The 23,324-nt window shown below is 61.1% G+C and overlaps 2 protein-coding genes across 6 annotated transcripts; one reads left to right on the top strand and one right to left on the bottom strand.

The window, feature by feature from the left end:
• The first annotated feature begins 553 nt into the window (after window positions 1–553).
• On the top strand, window positions 554–14,689 carry DDX23 (DEAD-box helicase 23). 2 transcript variants are annotated; one of them, XM_071456048.1, is made up of 17 exons: window positions 554–706; window positions 2,242–2,447; window positions 3,534–3,632; window positions 3,747–3,843; window positions 4,132–4,197; window positions 4,638–4,776; window positions 4,858–4,988; window positions 5,060–5,172; window positions 5,253–5,396; window positions 6,169–6,394; window positions 6,500–6,645; window positions 7,747–7,924; window positions 10,457–10,699; window positions 11,406–11,557; window positions 11,655–11,763; window positions 13,092–13,266; window positions 14,101–14,689. In XM_071456048.1, exons 2-17 carry the CDS (start codon window positions 2,242–2,244, stop codon window positions 14,322–14,324), a joined length of 2,448 nt encoding a protein of 815 aa, XP_071312149.1. In that variant the 5' UTR covers window positions 554–706; the 3' UTR covers window positions 14,325–14,689. The 2 variants fall into 2 exon arrangements, with proteins under 2 accessions (XP_071312149.1, XP_071312148.1); XM_071456047.1 differs by having other exon boundaries at window positions 4,855–4,988.
• Window positions 14,690–14,870: 181 nt separating this feature from the next.
• CACNB3 (calcium voltage-gated channel auxiliary subunit beta 3) lies at window positions 14,871–21,997 on the bottom strand. Of its 4 annotated transcripts, XM_071456074.1 has the most exons (14): window positions 21,812–21,995; window positions 21,570–21,662; window positions 18,751–18,873; window positions 18,547–18,669; window positions 18,353–18,468; window positions 18,223–18,287; window positions 18,112–18,131; window positions 17,820–17,900; window positions 17,561–17,619; window positions 17,366–17,475; window positions 17,127–17,278; window positions 16,954–17,049; window positions 16,725–16,874; window positions 14,871–16,023 (listed from the first exon to the last, which is right to left on the bottom strand). In XM_071456074.1, the coding sequence occupies exons 1-14, from the start codon at window positions 21,851–21,853 to the stop codon at window positions 15,736–15,738; spliced, it is 1,518 nt and encodes a 505-aa protein (XP_071312175.1). In that variant the 5' UTR covers window positions 21,854–21,995; the 3' UTR covers window positions 14,871–15,735. The 4 variants fall into 4 exon arrangements, with proteins under 4 accessions (XP_071312175.1, XP_071312174.1, XP_071312177.1 ...); XM_071456073.1 differs by having other exon boundaries at window positions 18,353–18,669; window positions 21,812–21,997; XM_071456076.1 differs by lacking the exons at window positions 21,570–21,662; window positions 21,812–21,995 and adding an exon at window positions 20,497–20,663.
• Between the last annotated feature and the right edge of the window lie 1,327 nt (window positions 21,998–23,324).

The following is a 23,324-nucleotide window of genomic DNA, read 5'->3' as shown; positions in this document are numbered from 1 at the left end:
TTAAAAAAGCTTATTTATTATCAGAAATATAACACCTACCTATGTGCAGCCCTGCCTGGCCCTGTGCTTTGGGGAGGGATCGTGGGTTTTGGAAGCTTTTGGAATGTTTTGGTGTCACTGCTGATGGTGACACTGATGTGATCGGGGGTGTCTTTTGGGGAGGGGGGTGCCAAAAGGGTCCCCCCACCTCTTCTGCCCCCAAACTCTGCTTGGGACCCCCCTATCTTGTGAATGGGGGGGTGGAGGTCCTGCAGGGACACTGATCTGGGGGTCCCTCGTGAGTTTGGGGTGCGTGGGGCTGCTGATCTGGGGGGGTCCCCGTGGGATTGGGGGGGGTGCGGGGACATGGGGGACACTGACTCGGGAGGGTTCCTCCAGGCTTTGGGGTGCTCTAGACCTTGGGGACCTCATTTGGGTAAGCAGGAGGTGCTGCCTGCGGGCTTTGGGGGGGCTCAGGGCCACGGGGACACCGTCCCGGGGGACTCTTTGCCGTGGGGAGGGGGGAGCTGCCGCGCGGCGGAAGGATCACGGGGCGCGGCGGTTCTGTGACCGCGCAGGGGTGCCGGGAGCGCGCGGGGGACGCCGGGAGCTGTAGTCCAATGGCGCGAAGGCTGCCGGGAGCTGTAGTCCCGCGCCGTCCCGGTAAGCCCCGCGGGCCCGGCAGACATGGCGGCGGAGCGGCGGCGCTGAACGCGGGGCTGCGGCGGTGAGCGGAAACCGGTGGGACCGAGCGGGGGGCACTGCAGGGAGCGAGAGAGGGGCCCAGGGACTGCAGAGCCCCGGTGCCGCGGCACCGGGCAGAGCCCCGGTACTGGGTACCAGCGGCAGGGCCTGGAGCGCCGTTGCGCCGCGTCCCCCGGGCCTCACGGAGCCTTTCCGGGGTCCCTCAGGGCTCCCCGCGCCCACTCCCCGGGGCTCCCCGTGCCTTCTCAGGGTCCTCCCTTCCCTCTACGTTCTCTCCTCGGGGCCTTCCAGCCCTTCCCGCTCCTTGTTGGGGTCCCTCTGTGCCCTCTCGGGGGTCCCCCAGGTCCCCCCCTCCCTCCTGAGGGTCCCTTTGAGCTCATCCCGCGTTTTCCTCTCCCTTCTGAGGGTCCCTTTTCTCTCTCTCCCACCTGAGGGTCCCTTTGCGCCTTCCCAGGATCCCCTTTCCCTCCTGAGGGTTCCTTTGCGCTCTCCCGCGTTCACTTCTCTTTCCCGAGGGTCCCTTTTCTCCCATCCCGGGTTCCCCACTCCCTCCTAAGAGTCCCTTTGCGCTCTCCCCGGGTCCCCCTCTCTCTCCTCAGGGTCCCTTTTTGTTCACCCTGGGTTCCCCCTCTGCCTCCTGAGGGTCCTTTTGCGCTTTCCCCGGATCCCCTCTCCCTCCTGAGGGTTCCTTTTCCCTCATCTCTGGTTCACCCCTCCCTCCTGAGGTTCCCTTTGAGCTCATCCCGCGTTCCTCTCTCCCTCCCGAGGGTCCCTTTTCGTTCACCCCAGGTCCCCCCCTCCTTCCTGAGGGTCCCTTTTTGCTCTCCCCGGGTTCCCCCTTCCCTCCTGAGGGTCTCTTTTCCCTCATCCCGGGTTCCCCCTTCTCTCTTGAGGGTCCCTTTTCTCTCTCCCCGGGTCCCCCTCTCCCTCCTCAGGGTCTCTTTTTGTTCACCCTGGGTTCCCCCTCTGTCTCCTGAGGGTCCTCTTGTGCTCTCCCCGGATCCCCTCTCCCTCCCGAGGGTCCCTTTTCTCTCATCCCGCCTTCTCTTCTCCCTCCTGAGGCTCCCTATTTGCTCATCCCGGGTCCCCCCCTCCCTGCTGAGGGTCCCTTTGCGCCCTCCCAGGGTCCCCTCTCCCTTCTGAGGGTCTCTTTTCCCTCATCCCGGGTTCCCCCTTCCCTGCTGAGGGTCCCTTTTCTCTCATCCCGCGTTCCCCTCTCCCTCCCGAGGGTCCCTTTTCATTCACTCCGGGTTCCCCCTTTCCTCCTGAGGGTCCCTTTTTGCTCTCCCCGGGTCCCCCCCTCCCTCCTGAGGGTCCCTTTTCGCTCATCCCGGTGTCCCCCAGCTCTCCCTGCTTCTTTTCAGCATCTCTCTGTTCCCTCCCCGGGTCCTTTGACATCTCCCCATTCCCTCCTGGCGGTCTCTTCGACCTCCCCACTCCTTCTTGGGGTCCCTCTCTTCCATCACAACCCCTCTCTCTCCCTCCTGGGTCTCTCCCCTGCACCCCAGTTTCCCTCCCGGTCCCCCCCTGACCCTCCCGGTGTCCACCTCCCCACAGATGGCCGGAGAAGTGGCGGACAAGAAGGATCGGGACGCATCCCCGGTGAAGGAGGAGAGGAAACGTTCCCGCTCCCCGGAACGGGACCGGGAACGGGACCGGGAGCGCAAGGGCTCCCCCCCGGCCAAGGAGCGGAAGCGGCACCGATCCCGGGAGCGCCGGAGGAGCCGCTCCCGATCCCGGTCCCGCTCCAAGTCCACAGAGAGGTGAGGCAGCTCCGGGGCTCCCCGGGCTTTGGGAAGAGCTTTGATGGGTTTGTCAGTGGGAAATAAAAAGTTGTGAGGGGAGGAGAAGTGTTGTGAAGGCTTTGTATTGATAATTAATAAATCTGTATTATTATATTAGTAAATACAATTGTATTTATTATAAAAATTTTATAAAAATATTATATTCAAAATATATTATAATTATAAAATTATTATATTCATAAATATATTACTGTTAATATATTTTTCTTTATACTCTTTTAAAAGGGTATAAAAAATTGTTAACAGTATTTATTTATTTTAAGGAGGTTATAAAGAAAAATTTATTAACAGTATTTATTTATTATAAAGAAAAATGTATTAACAGTATTTATTTATTTTAAAGAGGGTATAAAGAGGCTCTCTTTTAAAGTTTTGAGCCTGCTCTGTCTTCCTCCTCACCCTGCCTCACAGCAGGATTGAATACACTGGGGATTGGGCAGCACTGAGCCCACCACACTCACTGCTTCGCTGGCCAGGAAATATCAAAACTAACCAAATCTCAAATTTATCCCTGTGTTTTGGGAAGAGCTTTGATGGCTTTGTCAGCGGGAAAGAAAAGGTTGTGGGAGGAGAAGAAGTATTGTAAAGATTTTGTTATGATTCTTGTTACTCTTTATTTTAGTTACGGTTAATATATTATTCTTTATACTCTTTTAAAAGGGTATAAAGAAAAAATTTTTAACAGTGTTTATTTATTTTAAAGAGGGCATAAAGAAAAAATTATTGACAGTGTTTATTTATTTTAAAAGGGTATAAAGAAAAAAATATTAACAGTATTTTTTTATTTTAAAGAGGGCATAAAGAGGCTCTCTTTTAAAGTTTTGAGCCTGCTCTGCCTTTTTCCTCACCCTGCCTCACAGCAGGATTGGATGCACTGGGGATTGGGCAGCACTGAGCCCACCACACTCACTGCTGCATTGGCCAGGAAATATCAAAACTATCCAAATCTCGAGCTGACAAACCAAAACCAGTGCAGAGGGTGGGTGAGGGCTGTGGGGCCGTGCTGGGACCCCCCTGTGGAGCTGTGACCCCCCTGTCCCCCAGGGATCGGCGGCACAAGGAGCGGGACCGGGAGCGCAGCAAGAAGGAGCGGGACAGGGACAAGGATGGGCACCGGAGGGACAAGGACCGTAAGCGGTCCAGGTGGGTCCTGTCCCTTTTTTGTGGGGTTCCTGCTCTCCCCTGAATCCCCTGGAGGTGGGGGATCCCCCAGGGCTGTGCTTGGTGTCTTATTCCTGGTGTTGTTTTCTTTGGAAGTTTGTCCCCGGGCAGGGGGAAAGACTCCAAGTCTCGGAAGGATCGGGAGGCACGGAAAGCAGAGGAAGAGGAGGAAAATGCCCTGAAGAAGGAGAAGGTGAGGAGGGGGCAGATGGGGCTTGGATGGAAGGGGCTCCAGATCCCTGGGGAGTGGCTCCAGGGGATTCAGATACCCAGGAGTGGCTCCAGGGGATCCAGGTCCCCAGGAGTGGTTCCAGGGGGATCCAGGTCCCCAGGAGTGGCTCCAGTGGATCCAGGTCCCCAGGAGTGGTTCCAGGGGGATCCAGGTCCCCAGGAGTGGCTCCAGTGGATCCAGGTGCTTGGGGAGTGGTTCTAGGGGATTCAGGTCCCCAGATGTGGTGCTGACATCTGACCTCACTTGCAGGCACAGCCGCTGTCCTTGGAGGAGCTCCTGGCAAAGAAGAAGGCAGAAGAGGAGGCAGAAGCCAAGGTGGGAGAAGGAACAGGAGCCTTTTCCCTCTGCTGGGGGTGTGGATGTTTGTGGGGACCCCAGGAGGGAACAGGGAGGGCTGAGAAACTTGGGGATGCAGAGGGACCCCAGGAGGGATCATGGGATGGAGCAGGGAGGGCACATGGGGGGCTCTGGAGACAGGGGAGGCCTGGTGGACCCCCAGGAGGGAGCAGAAAGACCTTGGGAGGGAACAGGGAAGGGTGAGGGGCACAGAAGGGCCCTAGGACAGAAAGGAGGTTTGGGGGACACAGGGAGAGCCCTGGCAGGGAGTGGATATGTCTGAAGGATCCAGAGAGGGACAGGAGGGAAATGGGAGGCCTGGGGGGGCTCAGGAGGGAGCAGAGAAGGCTGAGGGGACCCCAAGCAGCACAGGGGGTGGCAGGCAGGCCCAGTGTGACCTTTCCTCTCTGCCATCCCAGCCCAAGTTCCTGTCCAAGGCGGAGCGGGAGGCCGAGGCCCTGCGGCGGCGGCAGCAGGAGGTGGAGGAGCGACAGCGGCTGCTGGAGGAGGAGAGGAAGAAGAGGAAACAATTCCAGGAGATGGGCAGGAAGATGCTGGGTAAGGACTCATCCCTGTAGCCCCCTAGCCAGCCCTGGGGGTGGGTGCTGGCTCTGAGCCCCTTCCCCTGCTCCCCAGAAGACCCCCAGGAGCGCGAGCGCCGGGAGCGCCGGGAGCGCATGGAGCGGGAGACCAACGGCACCGAGGATGAGGAGGGCAGGCAGAAGATCCGGGAGGAGAAGGACAAAAGCAAAGAGCTCCACGCCATCAAGGTGGGGCTGGGGACTGGTCCAGGGGGGCTGGGGGGAAGATGGGGGGTCCCACTGAGCCTGGGGTCCTGCAGGAGCGGTACCTGGGGGGGGTGAAGAAGCGGCGGCGCACGCGGCACCTCAACGACCGCAAGTTCGTGTTCGAGTGGGACGCATCAGAGGACACCTCCATCGACTACAACCCCCTGTGAGTGCTGGGTGCCCCTAGGGCTGGGAGTGGCCCTGAAGGGTGCAGGGCCTGCTCCTGATGCTCATACCCTGCTCCAGGTACAAGGAGAGGCACCAGGTGCAGCTGCTGGGCCGTGGCTTCATCGCCGGCATCGACCTGAAGCAGCAGAAACGGGAGCAGTCGCGGTTCTACGGGGACCTGATGGAGAAGAGGAGGACACTGGAGGAGAAGGAGCAGGAGGAGTGAGGTTTTGGGGAAGCTGGGAGGATGCTGAGGGTTGTGTGTGTGGGGTCATGGCTGGCTTAGCTTGGTTGGGATGTGGAGCTGGGCTGCAGCAGATCCTGCAGGAAATTGGCAGAAGTGTCCTAGAGGCACAGGGTGAGCCTTTCTCCTTCCCCTTCCTCACTCCCTTTTGTTATTCCTTTTCTTGCCCTGCCCTCATTCCCTTCCTTTGTCTGCCTGTCCTCATCCCCGTTTCTCCCATCCCCTTTCCCATTTTCCCATTCCCTTTTCCTTTATCCTCCTTTCCCCTTCCCCATTCCCCTTTCCCTCTCCCTTTTCCCTCATTGTCTTTTCCCCATCCCGCTTTCTCTGTCCCTCTCCCCTTTTCCCTCATCCCCCTTTCCCCTTCTCCCCTTTCCTCCTCTCCCTTCCCCTCCCTTTCCCTTTCCCCCATTTCCTTTTCCCTTTCCCCATTCCCTTTTCCCTCTCCCTTTCCCCTATTCCCTTTTCCCTCATTCCCTTTCCCCCATCCCTTTTCCCCTTCGCTCTCACTTTTCCCCATCCCTCTTTCCCTGTCACTCTCCCCTTTCCTCCATTCCATTTTCCCCATCCCTCTCCCTTTCCCCTATTCCCTTTTCCCTTATCCCCCTTTTCCTATCCCCTTTTCCCCATCCCTCTTTCCCTGTCCCTCTCCCCTTTCCCCCATTCCCTTTTCCCTCTCCCTTTCCCCCTTTCCCTATCCCCTTTTCCCCATCCCTCTCCCTTTTCCCCATCCCTTCCCTCCCTCCCCAGGGCGCGGCTGCGGAAGCTGCGGAAGAAGGAGGCCAAGCAGCGCTGGGATGACCGGCACTGGTCCCAGAAGAAGCTGGACGAGATGACAGACAGGGACTGGCGCATCTTCCGTGAGGATTACAGCATCACCACCAAGGGGGGCAAGATCCCAAATCCCATCCGCTCCTGGAAGGACTCCTCCCTGCCCCCCCACATCCTGGAGGTCATTGACAAGTGTGGATACAAGGTGGGCACGGAGAGGGTGGAGCTGGGGATGGGGGAAAAGGGGTGGTCAGGGATTCAGAGAGGGGGAACAGGGGAAGTTCTGCTCCCAACCTGCTCCCCCCGGCAGGAGCCGACCCCGATCCAGCGCCAGGCCATCCCCATCGGGCTGCAGAACCGCGACATCATCGGCGTGGCCGAGACCGGCAGCGGCAAAACGGCGGCGTTCCTGATCCCGCTGCTCGTGTGGATCACCACCCTGCCCAAAATCGACCGGTGGGGACAGGGACACTGCCTGTGGGATGGGGGAGTGGCAGGGGGACACTGCCTGTGGGATGGGGGAGTGGCAGGGGGACACTGCCTGTGGGACAGGGGGAGTGGCAGGGGGACACTGCCCGTGGGACAGGGGGAGTGGCAGGGGGACACTGCCTGTGGGATGGGGGAGTGGCAGGGGGACACTGCCTGTGGGACAGGGGGAATGGCAGGGTGACACTGCCCGTGGGACAGGGGGAGTGGCAGGGGGATACTGCCTGTGGGATGGGGGGAGTGGCAGGGAGACACTGTCTGTGGAACAGGGGGAGTGGCAGGGAGACACTGTCTGTGGAACAGGGGGAGTGGCAGGGGGACACTGCCCATGGGACAGGGGGAGTGGCAGGGTGACACTGCCCATGGGATGGGGGGAGTGCCAGGGGGACACTGCACAGGGGTCAGGACAGGGTGGCACTGTGGAGGTGACAGGATGGGGTGACATGGTGACACTGCAGAGGGGTTGAGATATGGTGGCACTGTGGAGGTGGCAGGGTGACACTGTCAGGGGATTGAGGCAGAGTTACAGAGTGACAGGATGGTGTGACAGGGTGATGCTGCAGAGGGGTAGGACAGAGTGGCACTGTGCAGGTGACAAATGGGGTGACAGGGTGACACTGTCAGGGGATTGAGGCAAAGTTAGAGTGACAGGATGGTGTGACAGGGTGACACTGTCAGAGTATTAAGGCAGGGTTACAGGGTGACAGGATGGGGTGACAGGGTGACACTGTCAGGGGATTGAGGCAGGGTTACAGGGTGACAGGATGGGGTGACAGGGTGACGCTGCAGAGGGGTCAGGACAGAGTGGCACTGTGCAGGTGACAGGATGGGGTGACAGGGTGACACTGTCAGGGTATTAAGGCAGGGTTACAGGGTGACAGGATGGTGTGACAGGGTGACACTGTCAGGGTATTAAGGCAGGGTTATGGGGTGACAGGATGGTGTGACAGGGTGACACTGTCAGGGTATTAAGGCAGGGTTCCAGGGTGACATGCTGGAGGGGACGGGGTGACACTGGAGGGCACACGTGTGGCACTGTGAGTGACACACCCATCTCCTGCCATGCTGCAGCATCGAGGAGTCAGACCAGGGGCCCTACGCCATCATCCTGGCCCCCACCCGTGAGCTGGCCCAGCAAATTGAGGAGGAAACCATCAAATTTGGGAAACCCCTGGGCATCCGCACCGTGGCCGTGATCGGCGGCATCTCCCGCGAGGACCAGGGCTTCCGGCTGCGCATGGGCTGCGAGGTGAGTGCTCAAAGGGTCTCTGGTGTTGAGATCACCCCCAGGTGTTGGAAAATCTCTTTTTCCCAGCCCTGAGACTGAAGAAGTCAGGGTTCCTTGGCTCTCCTTCTCAAGGTTGTTTATTTTTTTGTTATCTTTAATGTTCTTTCTCTGACCTGCTGAGATCTGTCCAGCACATTGGTTCGTGGCTGTCTTGGTTTGGAAAGACAGGAATGTGCTAAGGAAGGCAGGAGCCCTGAAATGGAGAATGTGAAACTCCCCACCCCTCCAAATTGCTATAAATTTGAAATTTAGGGGCTCTCAGGCAAAAAAATATGGGAGCAGGAAATAACAGTTCTTTAATAGGGAAGAAAATGAAAGGATAAAATAAACAATGCAGTAAACTAAAATAACACTGCCAGAGTCAGAACCCAACCTGACACCCTGTGGGTCAGGGTGTTGGTATCAGTCCCGTTGGAATTGTGGCTGCAGCCCTCCTGCAGTGTCAGGGGTGGTTCTGTTGGAGCAGGGATCCTGTAGGAAAGGGTGGAATCTTCCTCTGAGGATCCAGTGGAAGAGGCAGCTGCTGTTCCTCTGGGAAATCCAGTGGAGAAGCTGTGCTGGTGTTCCAGAATCTCAGATTGTATCCAGGTAGGAATGTTTGAAATCTCAGATTAGATCCAGGTAGGAATGTTTGAAATCTCAGATTGTATCCGGGTAGGAATGTTTGAAATCTCAGATTGTGTCCAGGTAGGAATGTTTGAAATCTCAGATTCTATCCAGGTAGGAATGTTTGAAATCTCAGATTCTATCCAGGTAGGAATGTTTGAAATCTCAGATTGTATCCAGGTAGGAATGTTTGAAATCTCAGATTGTATCCAGGTAGGAATGCTTGGCTCCTCCCTCTGGGCTCTCATCTCCCAATGGGATGCTGTAGTTCTTATCAGCCATGCAGGGACATTCCATAGCTGCTATCAGCAGATGTCCCCTCCCAGGGAGGAGTGATTGTGGAAGAGATAAGGAAAACTGCAAAACTGCCCAGTTGACAAAAGACAGCTGCCATAATAGGTGATAACAAAATACATCTTGCCTTGCAATCTGAAACAATGGCACACTGACCACCTTAGGCTGGAATTATCTTTTTATACTAAAAACTACATGTACAATATTTACAATAATTTTCCAATACCTATCACCTGTGTTAGACAGTTTGTCTCTACTCTAAACCAATCCCAAAGTTCCACCATCACAGCAGAAAATGGAGGCCAAGAAGAAAAAGAAGGAGAGACTGGACACACCCACATTCCTTCATCTTGCCTCTTGAACCCCCATTCTAAAAACCCCAAAATTCTACATTTTCACCCTGTGATAAATTCACAATCATTCTACTCAAACTCTTGTGGTTTGTAACTCCTCCCACAAAGTTGATAATTGTTTCCATGGGTGCTTGTCTGCCTTTATGATGGGATGATTAATGGAGCTAAAATGACAGGAAAATAATCCTAATCCCATCTCCCACTCCCAGTTTACTTTTCAAAATTGTTAAAAAAAAAACCAAAAATTGTTACAAACAAATTTTTAACCCATGGAAAACACGGAGTCCAAGACACACAGAGGGGTCTTTGTGGGATCATTCCTGCTTCATTGAGGGATGAACCCCTGCCCCACTGGGGTTGTCAAACACACAGAGGGGTCTTTGTGGGATCATTCCTGTTTTCATTGAGGGATGTTCCTGCTCCATGGGAATAGTTCCTGCCCCACTGGGGTTGTCAAACACACAGAGGTGTTTTTGTGGGATCATTCCTGCTTCACTGAGAGATGTTCCTGCTCCATGGGATCAGTTCCTGCCCCACTGGGGTTGTCAAACACACAGAGGTGTTTTTGTGGGATCATTCCTGTTTTCATTGAGGGATGTTCCTGCTCCATGGGATCAGTTCCTGCCCTACTGGGGTTCTCAAAGACACACAGAGGGGTCTATGTGGGATCATTCCTGCTTCAGTGAGGGATGAACCCCTGCCCCACTGGGGTTGTCAAAGACACACTGAGGTGTTTTTGTGGGATCATTCCTGCTTCAGTGAGGGATGAACCCCTGCCCCACTGGGGTTGTCAAACACACAGAGGTGTTTTTGTGGGATCATTCCTCCTTCACTGAGGGATGTTCCTGCTCCATGGGATCAGTTCCTGCCCCACTGGGGTTGTCAAACACACAGAGGGGTCTTTGTGGGATCATTCCTGCTTTCATTGAGGGATGTTCCTGCTCCATGGGATCAGTTCCTGCCCCACTGGGGCTCTCAAAGACACACAGAGGGGTCTTTGTGGGATCATTCCTGCTTTCATTGAGGGATGTTCCTGCTCCATGGGATCAGTTCCTGCCCCACTGGGGCTCTCAAAGACACACAGAGGTGTCTGACTCTGAGCCAAGCTCTTCTGAGGCCTTCAAGGTCTCTGAAGGTCTCTGCTTCTAGGGCAGTCAGAGGAATTTCCTGACAAGTGGGGGGGATCTTGGGGGGTCAGCTCAGCCTTGGGCTGCTCCCACCAACCCCCCTGTCCCCCCAGATTGTCATTGCCACCCCGGGCCGGCTCATTGACGTGCTGGAGAACCGGTACCTGGTGCTGAGCCGCTGCACCTACGTGGTGCTGGACGAGGCCGACCGCATGATCGACATGGGCTTCGAGCCTGACGTGCAGAAGATCCTGGAGCACATGCCTGTCACCAACCAGAAACCTGACACTGATGAAGCTGAGGACCCCGAGAAGATGTTGGCCAACTTTGAGTCCGGGAAGCACAAGTACAGACAGGTGGGTGTGGGTAAGGGGTGCCCAGGAGGGTTCCTGTGGGGTGGGGAGGGAGAATTTGGGGTTTTTGGGGAAGGGGTTGAGGGGGTGGGAGTCACGTTTCTGCTCTGTGGTGGAGGAATGTTCCTGCCTCACAGTGGAGCTTCCTGCCCTATGAGGGGTCATTCCTGCCCCACAAGGGGACATTTTTGCCCTGTGGGGGCATTTCTGCTCCATGGGGGACATTCCTGCCCCTCTGGGTCATTCCTGCCCCTCTGGGGTCATTCCTGCCCCACTGGGTGATGTTCCTGCCCCTCTGGGATCATTCTTGCTCCATGGGGGATATTCCTGCCCCACTGGGATCATTCCTGCCCCTCTGGGTCATTCCTGCTCCATGGGGGATATTCCTGCCCCACTGGGATCATTCCTGCCCCTCTGGGTCATTCCTGCCCCTCTGGGTGATGTTCCTGCCCACTGGGATCATTCCTGCCCCTCTGGGTGATGTTCCTGCCCACTGGGATCATTCCTGCCCCTCTGGGTGATGTTTCTGCCCCTCTGTGTGATGTTCCTGCCCCTCTGGGTGATGTTTCTGCCCCACTGGGATCATTCCTGCCCCTCTGGGTGATGTTCCTGCCCCTCTGTGTGATGTTCCTGCCCCACTGGGGTCATTCCTGCCTCTCTGGGGGGACACTGCCAGCTGACAGGACATCCCTGTCCCCTTGCCCTGCAGACTGTCATGTTCACAGCCACCATGCCCCCCGCCGTGGAGCGCCTGGCCCGCAGTTACCTGCGGCGCCCGGCCGTGGTTTACATCGGCTCCGCGGGCAAACCCCACGAGAGGGTGGAGCAGAAGGTGTTCCTCATGTCTGAGTCCGAGAAGAGGTGAGGAGCACGGATTTGGGGCTGGCCTTGGACCTTCAGCATCTCTTTGCTCATCTGTCTCCTCTTCCTCCTCCTCCTCCTCTTTCTGCTCTTACAGGAAGAAGCTGTTGGCCATCCTGGAGCAGGGCTTCGACCCACCCATCATCATCTTCGTCAACCAGAAGAAGGGCTGCGATGTGCTGGCCAAGTCCCTGGAGAAGATGGGGGTGAGGCTGGGCTGGGAGGGGGTTGTGACCGTGTTCACAGGGGTCTTGGATGAGGGAAGAGATGAAATCTGACTCCGTGTTTCAGAAGGCTTGATTTATTATTTTATGATATATATTATATTAAAACTATACTAAAAGAACAGAAGGAAGGGTTTCATCAGAAGGCTGGCTAAGAATAGAAAAAGAAGGAATGATAACAAAGGCTTGTGGCTCAGACAGAAAGTCCAAAACAGCTGGACTGTGATTGGCCATTAATTAGAAACAACCACATGAGCCCAATCATGGATCCACCTGTTGCATTCCACAGCAGCAGATCATTATTATTTACATTTCATTTCTGAGGCTTCTCAGCTCCTCAGGAGGAAAAATCCTAAGGAAAGGATTTTTCATAAAAGATTTCTGTGACAGGGGGTCACCCTGAGCCCCGTCCCCCTCGTCCCCACATGGGGATTATGGAATTTTTTGTCACTTGGGGTCACCAAATGTGGTGTTCAGAGAGGTCCCAGGACGAGGGAAGAGAAGAGAATCTTGACTCCATGTTTTATAAGGCTGATTTATTATTTTATGATAATAAAGATTTTATATAAAAAATAGATTAAAAATAGATTGTATATTGTATATATATTTATATACAATATAAAATCTATTTTTAATCTATTTTATATGTATATATTTTTATAATATATTTTTAATATATTTTAATATATTTTTAAAATTTATATTTTATTTTATTTTAAATTTTATTTTATTGTATTTATATTTTATTTTAAATATTTATAATTTTTAATATATTTTTATAATTTATTTATATATATAAATATATATTTATATCTATAGATATAAAAATATATACATTTATATATATTATATATATTCATATATTTATATATAGATCTATATAATAGATTTTATATTTTATATTAAATAGATTGTATATTTTCTATTAAATAGATTGTATATTTTATATTAAAGATTTTTTATTTTATATTTTATATTAAAAGAAAATGAGATATTAAAACTACACTAAAAGAATAGAAGAAAGGATTTCATCAGAAGGCTTGAAAGGAATAGAAAATAATGATAATAAAGTCTTGTGACTCACCAGAGTCCAAGACAGCTGGGCTGTGATTGGCCATTAATTAAAAACAACCATATGAGACCAATCAAAGATGCCCCTGTTGCATTCCACAGCAGCAGATAACCATTGGTTTTCTTTTCCTCTGAGGCCTCTCAGCTTCTCAGGAGAAAAAAAATCCTAATGGAAAGGATTTCCCATAAAATATATCCGTGACAGAGATGTGCCCCCATTGCCCCCCCTGTTCCCACAGTACAATGCCTGCACCCTGCACGGTGGCAAGGGCCAGGAGCAGAGAGAATTCGCCCTCTCCAACCTCAAGGCTGGAGCCAAGGACATCCTGGTGGCCACGGACGTGGCCGGACGTGGCATCGACATCCACGACGTCTCCATGGTGGTCAACTACGACATGGCCAAGAACATCGAGGGTGAGGCTTGGGGGGCATCAGGGGGGCACTGGGGGGGGGGTGTGCCCATGCTGGGGGGTTCATCCTGGTGTTCCCTGCACTGGAGGGGCTTTGGGAGGTTGCTCAGCCCTGGTGCTGCTACACTGAAGAGGCTGTGATGTTGCCCAGCTTTGGTACTGGCTGTGCAGGGGGTGCCTGGCCCTGGTACCCCCTGCCCTCACCAATGGGGGAGCAGAGGTGCCCAGCCCTAGTGCTGAGGGTGTGGAGGGTGCCCAGCCCTGGTGCTGAAGGTGTGGAGGGTGCCCAGCCCCAATGCTGAGGTTATGAGGGTGCCCAACCCCAGTACTGAGGGTGTGGGGGGATGCCCAGCCCTGGTGCTGAGGTTATGGGGGGTGCCCAGCCCTGGTGCTGAGGGTGTGGGGATCCCCAGCCTCAGTGCTGTGGTTGTGGGGGATGCCCACACCCGTTGTTGAGGGTGTGAGGTGTGCCCAGCCCCAGTGCTGTGGTTGTGGGGGATGCCCAGTCCCGGTGCTGCCTCTGTCAGGGGGCTGGGGGGGATTCCTGGCATTGGTTCTTGGGGGTAGGGGGGTGCCCAGCCCTGGTGCTGCCACACTGAGGGGTCTGTGGAGTGCCCAGCCCTGGTGCTGGGAGGGCAGGGGGTGTCTGGGCCTGGTACTGGGGGCACTGTAGGTGCCCAGCCTGGGTTCTGGTGCTGTGTGGGGTGCCCAGCCCCAGTGCTGCCACACTGAGGGGTCTGTGGAGTGCCCAACTCTGCCTCTGGAGTGCAGGGGATGCTGCAGGGAGTGCCCAGCCCTGGCACTGCCCACACCAAACCCTTCATTTCCCCCCTCCCAGATTACATCCACCGCATTGGGCGCACGGGCCGAGCAGGGAAGAGCGGCGTGGCCATCACCTTCCTCACCAAGGAGGACTCCACGGTGTTCTACGACCTCAAGCAGGCCATCCTGGAGAGCCCCGTGTCCTCGTGCCCCCCCGAGCTGGCAAACCACCCCGATGCCCAGCACAAGCCGGGCACCATCCTCACCAAGAAGCGGCGGGAGGAGACCATCTTCGCCTGAGGCCCCCCCTTTGTCACCCCTCTGGGGACAGCAGGACCAGCAAGGCTGCCAGGACTGCTCTGGCTGCTCTTTTTCCCAGCTCCTTGTGCAACCCCAGGACTGCCCACAAGCAGAGATTGGGGCTGGGATTATCCCAAAATATCCGCCCCGTTCTCCCATTCCCTTCCCAGTTTCCCCATGGAGCGGAGGAGCTGCTGGAGGCTGTTTGGGGGCCGGTCCCTCCCTGCTGCCAGGGTGGGGCTGGGTTTTTTGGGGTTTTTTTTTGGCTGTCCTGGGGACTGTCTGCACCTCATCCTTTGGGTTTTTGGGGTTTATTTTTTGTAGCTGAAGCTCCAGGCTGCAGGAATAAACCGGCAGCGGCGTTACCGGTGTCACCTCCTCGTCCTCTCCCTTCCCCGGGTGCCGTTGCCCAGCCCCTGGGTGCCACCTCCCTCCCATGGGGACAGAAGCCAGCAGTGCCCTAAAGGGGCATTTTGAGGTACTCAGCACCCCCTCCCCAAACCAGCTTCCCCCACCTCCCCTCCACAGACACAGACACCAAGCACCTCTGAGCACTCGTGTGTGTTTCTGAAACCAATTACAGGGAAATCAGTGCTTTCTACAAAAGAAATTATAACAAATCTGTGGCCCCCACCCCATTTTCCCCCCCCTTCCCACCAATAATGGCCGCGGGGGGAGCTCAGCCCACGCCAGGACCCCCATTCGAGGGCGGTGGGTGCCGTATTTACAGGACTGTGGTGACGTGCGGTGACAGCATGGGGACGCTGGGGACAGGGCAGTGGGTGGTGCAAGCGTGGTGGAGCAGCCCCCGCAGCCCGGGCGGCCCCCGAGGGACCCTCCCCATGGCGGGGGCAGGGCCGGGGTGGCCGCGGTGACCGGGGGCGGGGGGATCGGTGCAGAGCGAAGCGAGTGGTGTGAGCCACTCCTCCCGGGGGTCCCATGCAGGGGTGGGGAGGGGTGGGCCAGGTCCCGGGGGGGGTGAGCAGGCACCTTCCCTTCCTTCCTCGGCTCCGTGCGGGCTGGGGGATGCTGCTACAACCGCCCCCCCCCCCCCCTTACCTCCCCTTTTTATCGGGGGGGGCACCCACTGTCCATGGCAGCTGCCCTGCGGACAATGAGCCGACCTGTGATGGGTGGGGAGGACACTGAGGCAGGGCCAAGGCGTGTGTTTGTCCCCAGGCTCCCCAAAACTTCACCGGGGAGTCCCAGGGCATCCTGACCGCCGGGCTCTCCCCTCAACCTCGCTGTGCTTATGGCTGAAATCGTGCCCGGGGTGGGGCCGGGCCAGAGGAAGCTGCCGGTGCTGAGTTCGATTGTCTGAGCACCCCCAGCGCGGGGCTGGGGCGAGGCGGGGAGCGCCCGGGGTTTGGGGAGGGGCCGGTTCCCAGCCGTGCCCTCCCCTCTGCCAGCCCTAATAGCTGTCCTTGGCCCAGGGCCGGCTGCGCTGCCAGTTCCTGTCGTGGTTGCGCTCGCTCGGGCGCTCGGGCGTGCCGGGGCCGCTGCCGTGGTGGTGCCGGTGGGGCTGGTACAGGTCGGGGTAGGGGTCCCCGTACTCCTCTTCCTCCTCCAGGTGCCTCGAGCTGCGCTGGGACGTGGCCCCCCAAGGCTGGGGCGAGGTGTCCCCCGCCTCATCCGATGGCATCAGGCTGTCGTGCTCCAGCGGAGAGTGCTCGCCCCGCTCCCCCAGCAGCTGCTGGCTCTGCGGGCAGGGCGTGGAGAGGTGGGGGCTGCGTGTGCCCCCCGGCCCTGGCACCCTGGGCTGGGTGTCCATGGGAAGCAGGGAGGGGGCTCTGTGCCCTCCATCCCCATCTTTGGAGCCCTGTGCCAACTGTCCATAGGGAGCAGGGAGGGGGGGCTGGGGAGCTGCATGCCCCCCAACCTGGGCACCCCCATAAGGAGCACAGAGTGGGACCCCAATTCTGAACTGTGCACAGAGTGGGACCCCAATTCTGACCTGTGCACAGAGTGGGACCCCAATTCTGACCTGTGGACCCCTGTACCAGCTGCCCCTGGGGAGCAGGGAGGGGGCCGTGGGGACAGTTGGGGGGCTGTGTGTGCCCCCCGTGTGGCAGTGGCCAGTGGGGAGCAGGGGAGGGGGCATGGGGACAGTGTGGAGGGCCATGGGGACAGTATGGGGGGCTGTGGGGACAATGTGGGGGCTCTGTGTCCCCCCAGTTGTCAGTGGGGAGCAGGGAGGGGGCCATGGGGACAGTGAGGGGGGGCTGTGTGGCCCCATCACCCCTATGTTGAGTTCTCATGGGGACAGTGTGGGGGCTCTGTGTCCCCCCCAGTTGCCCCTGGAGAGCAGGGAGGGGCCATGGGGACAGTGGGGGGGGGCCATGGGGGCAGTGTGGGGGGCTCTGTGTCCCCCCAGTTGCCAGGGGGGGGGCCATGGGTTACCTGCAGGCCTGGCAGGCCGGTGGGCGAGGGCACGGCGTGGGGGGCGTGTGGCGGGTGGTGCGTGGCTCGCCAATAAACCTCCAGGTACTCAGCCAGGTGCTCGCAGGCGTCCTCCAGCTGGTTCTCATCCAGGATCACATCAAAGAGCTCCTGGGGGGGCGGGTGAGAGGGCTCAGGGAGGGCTCGGGGGTCCCCCCAGGCATGGGGGGTGGGGGGACGGGTGGCTCACCGGGGGACACTGCACCAGCTTGTCAGCTGCCATCATCTGCACGTTCAGGTGCTTCACCTGGGACTTTCCCCTGGACTTGATGAGGCGCTGCAGGACCTGGGGAGGGGACAGGGGGGTGACAGCACCGCGGGGGGCAGCCAGGACCCCTCCCCAGAGCCGTGGTGACCCCTCACCTTGGGGGAGGACACCTTGACGTAGACGATGATGGGTGCCAGGGAGGTCTTGGCCAGCTGGGCAGGGTGGTTGATGGTGTCAGCATCCAGCACCACCAGCTGCAGGGACTTGGCCAGCTCGAAGATTCGCTCGATCTCACTCTGCACCTCAGCTGGGGGGACACGGGGGGGGCTGTGTGAGGCTGGGCTGGCCCTGGGAGGGGGTCCCTGCACCCAGAGGGGGGAGCCTGGCCCCTCACCAATGCTGGAGCGGGTGGTGGAGCGCTCCAGGATCGCCTGCTTGCCCAGGTTGTTGAGGATGGAGCGCTTGGCCAGGGACAGGTCGGCTGTGATGTGGGTGATGGAGATCCTGAGGGGACACAGGGACGCCGTGGGCACCTGGGGACCCGCAGGCCGTGGCAGGAGGGGGGTTCTGGGTGGGGTGATGCTCTCACCTGCCATCGAATCTGTGCTTGAGGAAGTCGAAGAGAGCTTTCTGCATCATGTCGGTGACCTGCCGTGGGGCCGCCAGCCCGGTGAGCCACGGCAGATGGCACCGGCGGGGAGGTGGCAGCCGCTCAGCACCGTGCCACCGCCCTCGGCCGCGCCATCTGCCCTCTGCTGGCACGCCATGGGCAGGGAAGGGACAAGGAGCACGGGCCACCACCCTGAGGGCACAACGAGGCCACCCTGCATCCCCCCATCCATCCATACCTCGTATCCCTTCAGCGAGGGCCCCACCAGCACCACGGGCCGCATGGAGGGCACCACGTCGTAGGGTGGGATGTGTTGCGTCTGCAGGGGTACACGGGGGGTGTCAGTGCCCTGTGGTCCCACCCCCAGCCAGGGAGAGGTCAACGAGCCTATTCCAGAGAGGCACAGAATCCCAGAGCCCTCCCAGCCCCATAACCAGGGGAAAAAGGGGGGGGTCTCTGCTCCCAGCCCACCCCAGAAACAGCCACTGCCTGCAGCCCCCACCCCAGCACCCCCTGCACCTGGGACTCACCTGCTTCTGCTTCTGCTTGGCTTGGGGAGAGAAGAGACAGAGGTTGGTGACAGTCAAGTGGGGACTCCCTCAGGACACCCACGATTCCCCTGGGCCGAGATCTGCCCTTACCTAAGGAGGGGGGAGGCGATCGCCGGCTCCCGCTGTCGCCGAGGCCCGAGGCATTGCCAGCTCTCCTGGGGAACACGGGGGTGAGCGCGTGTTGGGGGTCCCAGAGTGGGGTCGGGGGTCCCATCCCTACCTGGCTTTCTGCTCCTGCTTCAGCCTCATGGCTTCCAGGCGCTGGGGGCTGGGGATGAAGGCGATGTCTCCCCCCTCCTTCACTAGGCGCCCGATCCACCAATCATTGCTGTATTTCTGAGCGAGGACAGGGCAGAGGTGAGAGCAGGGGAGGTGCCTGGCCCTGAGTAGACCCCCCCAGAAACCCCATCTGACCTCCTTGATGTGCAGGAAATCTTTGGCTTCGAAGTTGATGGCGGCTCCCTGCACCGGGCACTCCTCGTCCAGCGCCCCACAGTAGCTGACATTGGTGCGCACAGCGAAGGCGACCGGCTTGTGCTGGGGATTTTGGGGGCGATCAGCACCCCTGGGCCCCGGCAGCACCCCCGAGCCGTGCCCTGGGTGTCTCCCCATCCATACCTTGGCCCTCTCGAGCTGCTGCTGAGCCTGGCTCTCCACCTCGCGCCGGGCGCCCTCACGGTCCTCTTCCAGGGACACGTCGGAGTCCAGGGAAGGGCGGCTGGTGTAGGAGTCCGCCGAGCCCTGCGGGAGCGGGGCTCAGTGCCGGGGGGCTGCGAGGGGAACCCCCACAAGGAGGGACCTCGTGCCGAGGCGGTGCCAACCTCGGGAGGGGACCCTGCTGACCCCGTCCAGCTCTGGGGATCCACGCTGGCATCGAGCCGGGTGTGTCCGGTGGCATCACCCAGCACAGCTGCCCTGGGGTGCAGCCCCCACGTGCTGGGGGGGTCGCGGGTGAGGCCCCCACAGGCTCAGGGATGGGGAGATGACCCGTGCCACGCTGGGATGTGGATCTTACCCCTGTCCCCCCCAACCCACCCTGGGATGCTCAGCCCAGCACCCCCGGCTCCCCCTCCCCGCCGCGCCGGTATTTACCCACCGCCCGCTGCGCCTGGAACAGGCGCAGAAGCTGCGGTGAAATATTTATAGGTCCCTGAATGTGGCTGAGCCCCCCCCCCGAGGCCCCCCGGGCCCTGCCGGGCTGAGCTCAGCGCCGCCCCCCCCCCCGTTAACCTGCACATCCCACCCCGCTCACACCGGGGGGAGCCCGGACACCCCCTCCACCCCCCCCCGGGCAAAATGGATTCCCAGCACAGCCCCCCCCAACATGGCCTCCCCAGCACGGCCCCCCCAGCATCGTCACCGCGCCCCGAGCATCCCCCACCCCCCAGCATCGCCAGGATGGCTCCGCAGCGTTCCGGTGCTGCCCCCCGGCACGAGCCCCCCATTATCCCCAGGGAGTCCCCCGGTACAGCATCTCCAGCGACCCCTCCCCATGCAGCCCCCCCGGCCTGGAGCATCGCCCCCCGGGGGCCCCCGGCCGCGGGGATCGGGGTTCTCTCCCCGCCTGCTCCCGGTCCCGGTCCTGGCGGTGGCGAGGGGGGGGACGAGAGCGGTGGCGGCGGCGAGGAACAAAGGGCCGGGGGCTGGCACAGCAGCACCCCCCGCACCGGGCATGAGCCCCGCACCGGGCACGGCCCCCCCACCCCCGAGGCGCAGCCCCCTCGTGCGCCATCACCACCCCGGGGGGCGCAGAGCTCCCCCCGAACCCACCGCGACCCCCCGCGCACGGTCCCCCCGATACCGCGGCCGGTACCGGAGCCGGTACCTCGTTGAGCAGGAAGGTAGCGCTGGAGTCAGAAAACGACATAGACGGGGCGAGCCGAGCCGAGCCGCCCGCGCCCCCCCCCCGCCCCGCTCCACCGGCACCGGCTCCGGTTCCGGCTGCGGCTCGGGCTCCGGCTGGCCCTGCCCGCTCCGCCGCCACCGCCCCTTCCCGCCCCTCCCCGCCCCCGCCTCCCACCGCCCCCCCCGGGGCTCACGGAGCCGCCCCCGCCGCTCAGCCCGGGGGGGGGAGTGGGTGGGTGCGGGTTGGGGGTCGCCGTTCCCCGTTCACGGTGCTGGCGGGGGGTTCCGGCCCCTCTCCGGTGGGCACAGAGAGGGGGGCTGCGCTGGCAGCCGGGAGACCGGAGCGGTCCCGGTGAGGAGCACCCGGACGGGTCACCGGAACAGCTCCCGGTGCCCCGGTGGGGGGGGATAGTTTGCTAAGAGAGCTCCGGGTGAGAGGAGAGTCCCGGGGCAGCGGCGGAGGGGCTGTGCAGCCTGCTCCGGGTTCCGGGGCGGCGGCGGGGGGGTCCCGGTGGGTACCTCCATGCTCCGGTGCAGCGGCTCCGGTCCTGCCCCGAGCCGGCAGCAGCCCCGTCTGCAGGGCGAGCCCTGCGGCGGGGCCGGAGCCGCTCCCGCCCCCCCGCCGCGCCCCCCCCCCCTCCCGCCCCCGAGGAGGGGGGCAGCCACGGGCCCCGGGGGACCGGCCCGGCCCGCCCCGTTACCGGCCCCGGCGGGACCGGCCCGGGACAGCTCACGGCCGGCCCGGGGCCATCGGGGCAGCGCTCGGCGGGGTGGACGGTTCGGACAGCGGCGGCACCGCCCGCCGACACCGGCACCGGGCACCAGGCGTGGAGAACGGGCCCCGGTACCGGGCACATGGCGGGGCCCAGCCGGGCCCTCTCCGAGGTGCTGAAGGGGCCGCGCCGGGTGCTGGGCCGGGTCGCGGGGTCCCCGGGGGTACCGGGGAGTACCGGAACAGGAGGTGCTACCCCACGAGGGACACGGGATGCTCCGGCCGTCCTGCGCTTCCCGCGGCCGCCCCGACAGGAACCCCCCGCCCTCCGCGGAGCCTCCCCGGTACCCGCTCACCGCCGGCGGCCGGGGAGGGGGCGCAGCTCGGGGCCGGAGGAAACCGAAGCACCGGTGGAGGGGCGGCGGGGAGATCCGTGCCTCTCCCGGGCAGCGCGAGGAGCCGGCCCGGTGCCGGTTGAGGGAGCGGCAGGGGAGCCCCGCGGCCCCTTCTACGGCCCCGCCTGGCCCGTTCCCCTTCCGCTGCCTCAGTTTCCCGGGGCCGCCCCCCGCGCCGCAGTGCCGGTGCCCGCCGCCGGCCCGGCCCTGACGCAGCACTCGCTATTTTTAGCCGCGGGGAGCGGCTGTTGCGATGCTACCGGCGCCCGGTGCCGGCGCCCAGCCTCGGTCCCGGGGGAGCGGCGGGGCGGAGGCGGCCCCCGAGCTCCCTCCAGTGCGGAGGTTGGGGTGGGAGACGCTCGCTCCCCACCGTAGCTCCGCGCTTTAATGCGGAGCCGCAGCAGCGGCGGACCCGGGGCTGCCGAGGCTGCCCCGCCCCGGTGCCGGTCTCGGTGCCGGTCTCGGTACCGGTACCGGCCGCTCACCTGCCTGCGGAGGATGCTGGAGGTGGTGTCGGACGAGGTGCTGCCGTCCGAGCGCTTGAAGCGGCTCTTGCGCTTCGGGAGCCTCCGGGGGCTCTGCGGCGAGAGCGGGCGGTGAGCACCGGGCGGCTCCGGGCGGCTCGGCCCCGCCGCGGAGCCACCACCGGCGGCTCCCGGCTCAGCGGGCAGAACCGAACCGGGCCGCACGGGGCCCGCGACGGCCGGGAAGGCTCCGGCGTGCTCACCTGGAAGGAGCCGGAAGCGTCAGGCTGCGCCGGGGCGGACATCCCCGGCGGCGCCCACCGGAGGAGCCGCGGGGATCCCGGCGGGGCAGCCCCACACCGGACCGCGGCGCTCCGCGGGGAAGGGCCGCGCCGCCGCCACCGCCGCGCTCCGCATCACACGGGGCCGCCGGGGCGTCCCGGCCGTCCCCGCCCCCGCCCGCCCGCCCCCGCGCCCATCCCCGCGGCGGCCGCTCCGCGCCCCCGCAGCTGGGCAGCCACCGGGAGGCACCGGCAGCGGAGCCTGCCCACAACCCGCAGTGCTGCGGGGACCGGCCCCGCCGTACCGGGCAACGGGAGCCCCCCCCGGGGCCGCCGCAGCCCTGCCCACGCGTGTGCGGGGATGCGGGAGCCCCTCCGCCCGCATCCCACCGGGATGGCTCCCGCTGTCACCGTGCCCCTTCCACGGTGCCTTTTGCCACCCCCACACCGGGGCATCTCCCCCCCACCCTCCCACGGGGTTACGCCCCCAGAGACTCCCGCGTGGGGCGGGCGGGGCCGTGGGGGGCTCGCAGCCCCCCCACCCCACGCCCCGTGTCCCCGCCGTGCCCACGGTGTTGGCCGGTGCCGGTGCTGCGGCATCGCCGGACCGGAGGAGCAGAACGGGACCGGGGGTGCACCGGGAGCCCCACGGAGCCCCAGCAGGGCCCCCCCCACCCCCCGCGCGGCGGGACTTCCGCGTGGGGCCGCAGGGACACGGCCCCGCCGGCGGCTCCTAATTAATGATTAATCAGCGCTCCCCGGGGCCCGGCGCCGCCGCCGCGGCGGGGGAGGGAAGGGAAGGGAAGGGGGGGCACGGGAGGTTCTGCCACGGGGGGAGGGCAGGGCCGGTGCCACGGACACGCGTGGGGGTACCGGGGATGGGGAGCGCAGTGAGGAGGGACCCCTGTGCCAGGGTGGGCGTGAGGGTGCGTGGAAATGGGGGGGGTCTGCAAAGGGGGTGTGGGTGTGCAAATAGGGGGGGCTGTGAGTGTGTAAGGGTGAGGGTGCAAACAAGGGGGCTGTGAGTGTGTAAGGGGCGTGTCAGGGTGTGTGTGCAAACAGGGGGGCTGTGAGTGTGTAAGGAGGGTGTCAGGGTGTGTGTGCAAACAAGGGGGCTGTGAGTGTGTAAGGGGTGTGTCAGGGTGTGTGTGCAAACAAGGGGGCTGTGAGTGTGTAAGGGACAAGTCAGGGTGAGGATGCGTGTAAGAGGGGCTGTGAGTGTGTAAGGAGGGTGTAACGGGGGTGTGCAAGGGCTGTGTGTGTGAAGGTGGGGGTGGTGTGTGTAAAGGCTGTGTATGTGTAAAGGCGAGTGTGCAAGGGGTGGGTGTACGTGTGTGTGCAAGGCAGTGTGTGTGAAGTGTGTGGGGTGTGGGTGAGGGGAGTGCGTGCCCCCCTGAGCGTCTGTGTGTGTGCAAAGGGTGCGTGTGCAAGGGCTGCGTGTGCAAGGGCTGCGTGTGCAAGCTGCGTGTGTGCACCCACACCTGCATCACGCCTG

This window comes from Agelaius tricolor, unplaced genomic scaffold (assembly GCF_023055355.1).
Source record: "Agelaius tricolor isolate 1412-34295 unplaced genomic scaffold, bAgeTri1.0.p SCAF_55, whole genome shotgun sequence".
In the NCBI taxonomy this organism is placed as follows: Eukaryota; Metazoa; Chordata; class Aves; order Passeriformes; family Icteridae; genus Agelaius; species Agelaius tricolor.
The sequence above is the reverse complement of the archived record's forward strand: the minus strand, read 5'-3'. Positions and strand labels throughout refer to the sequence as shown.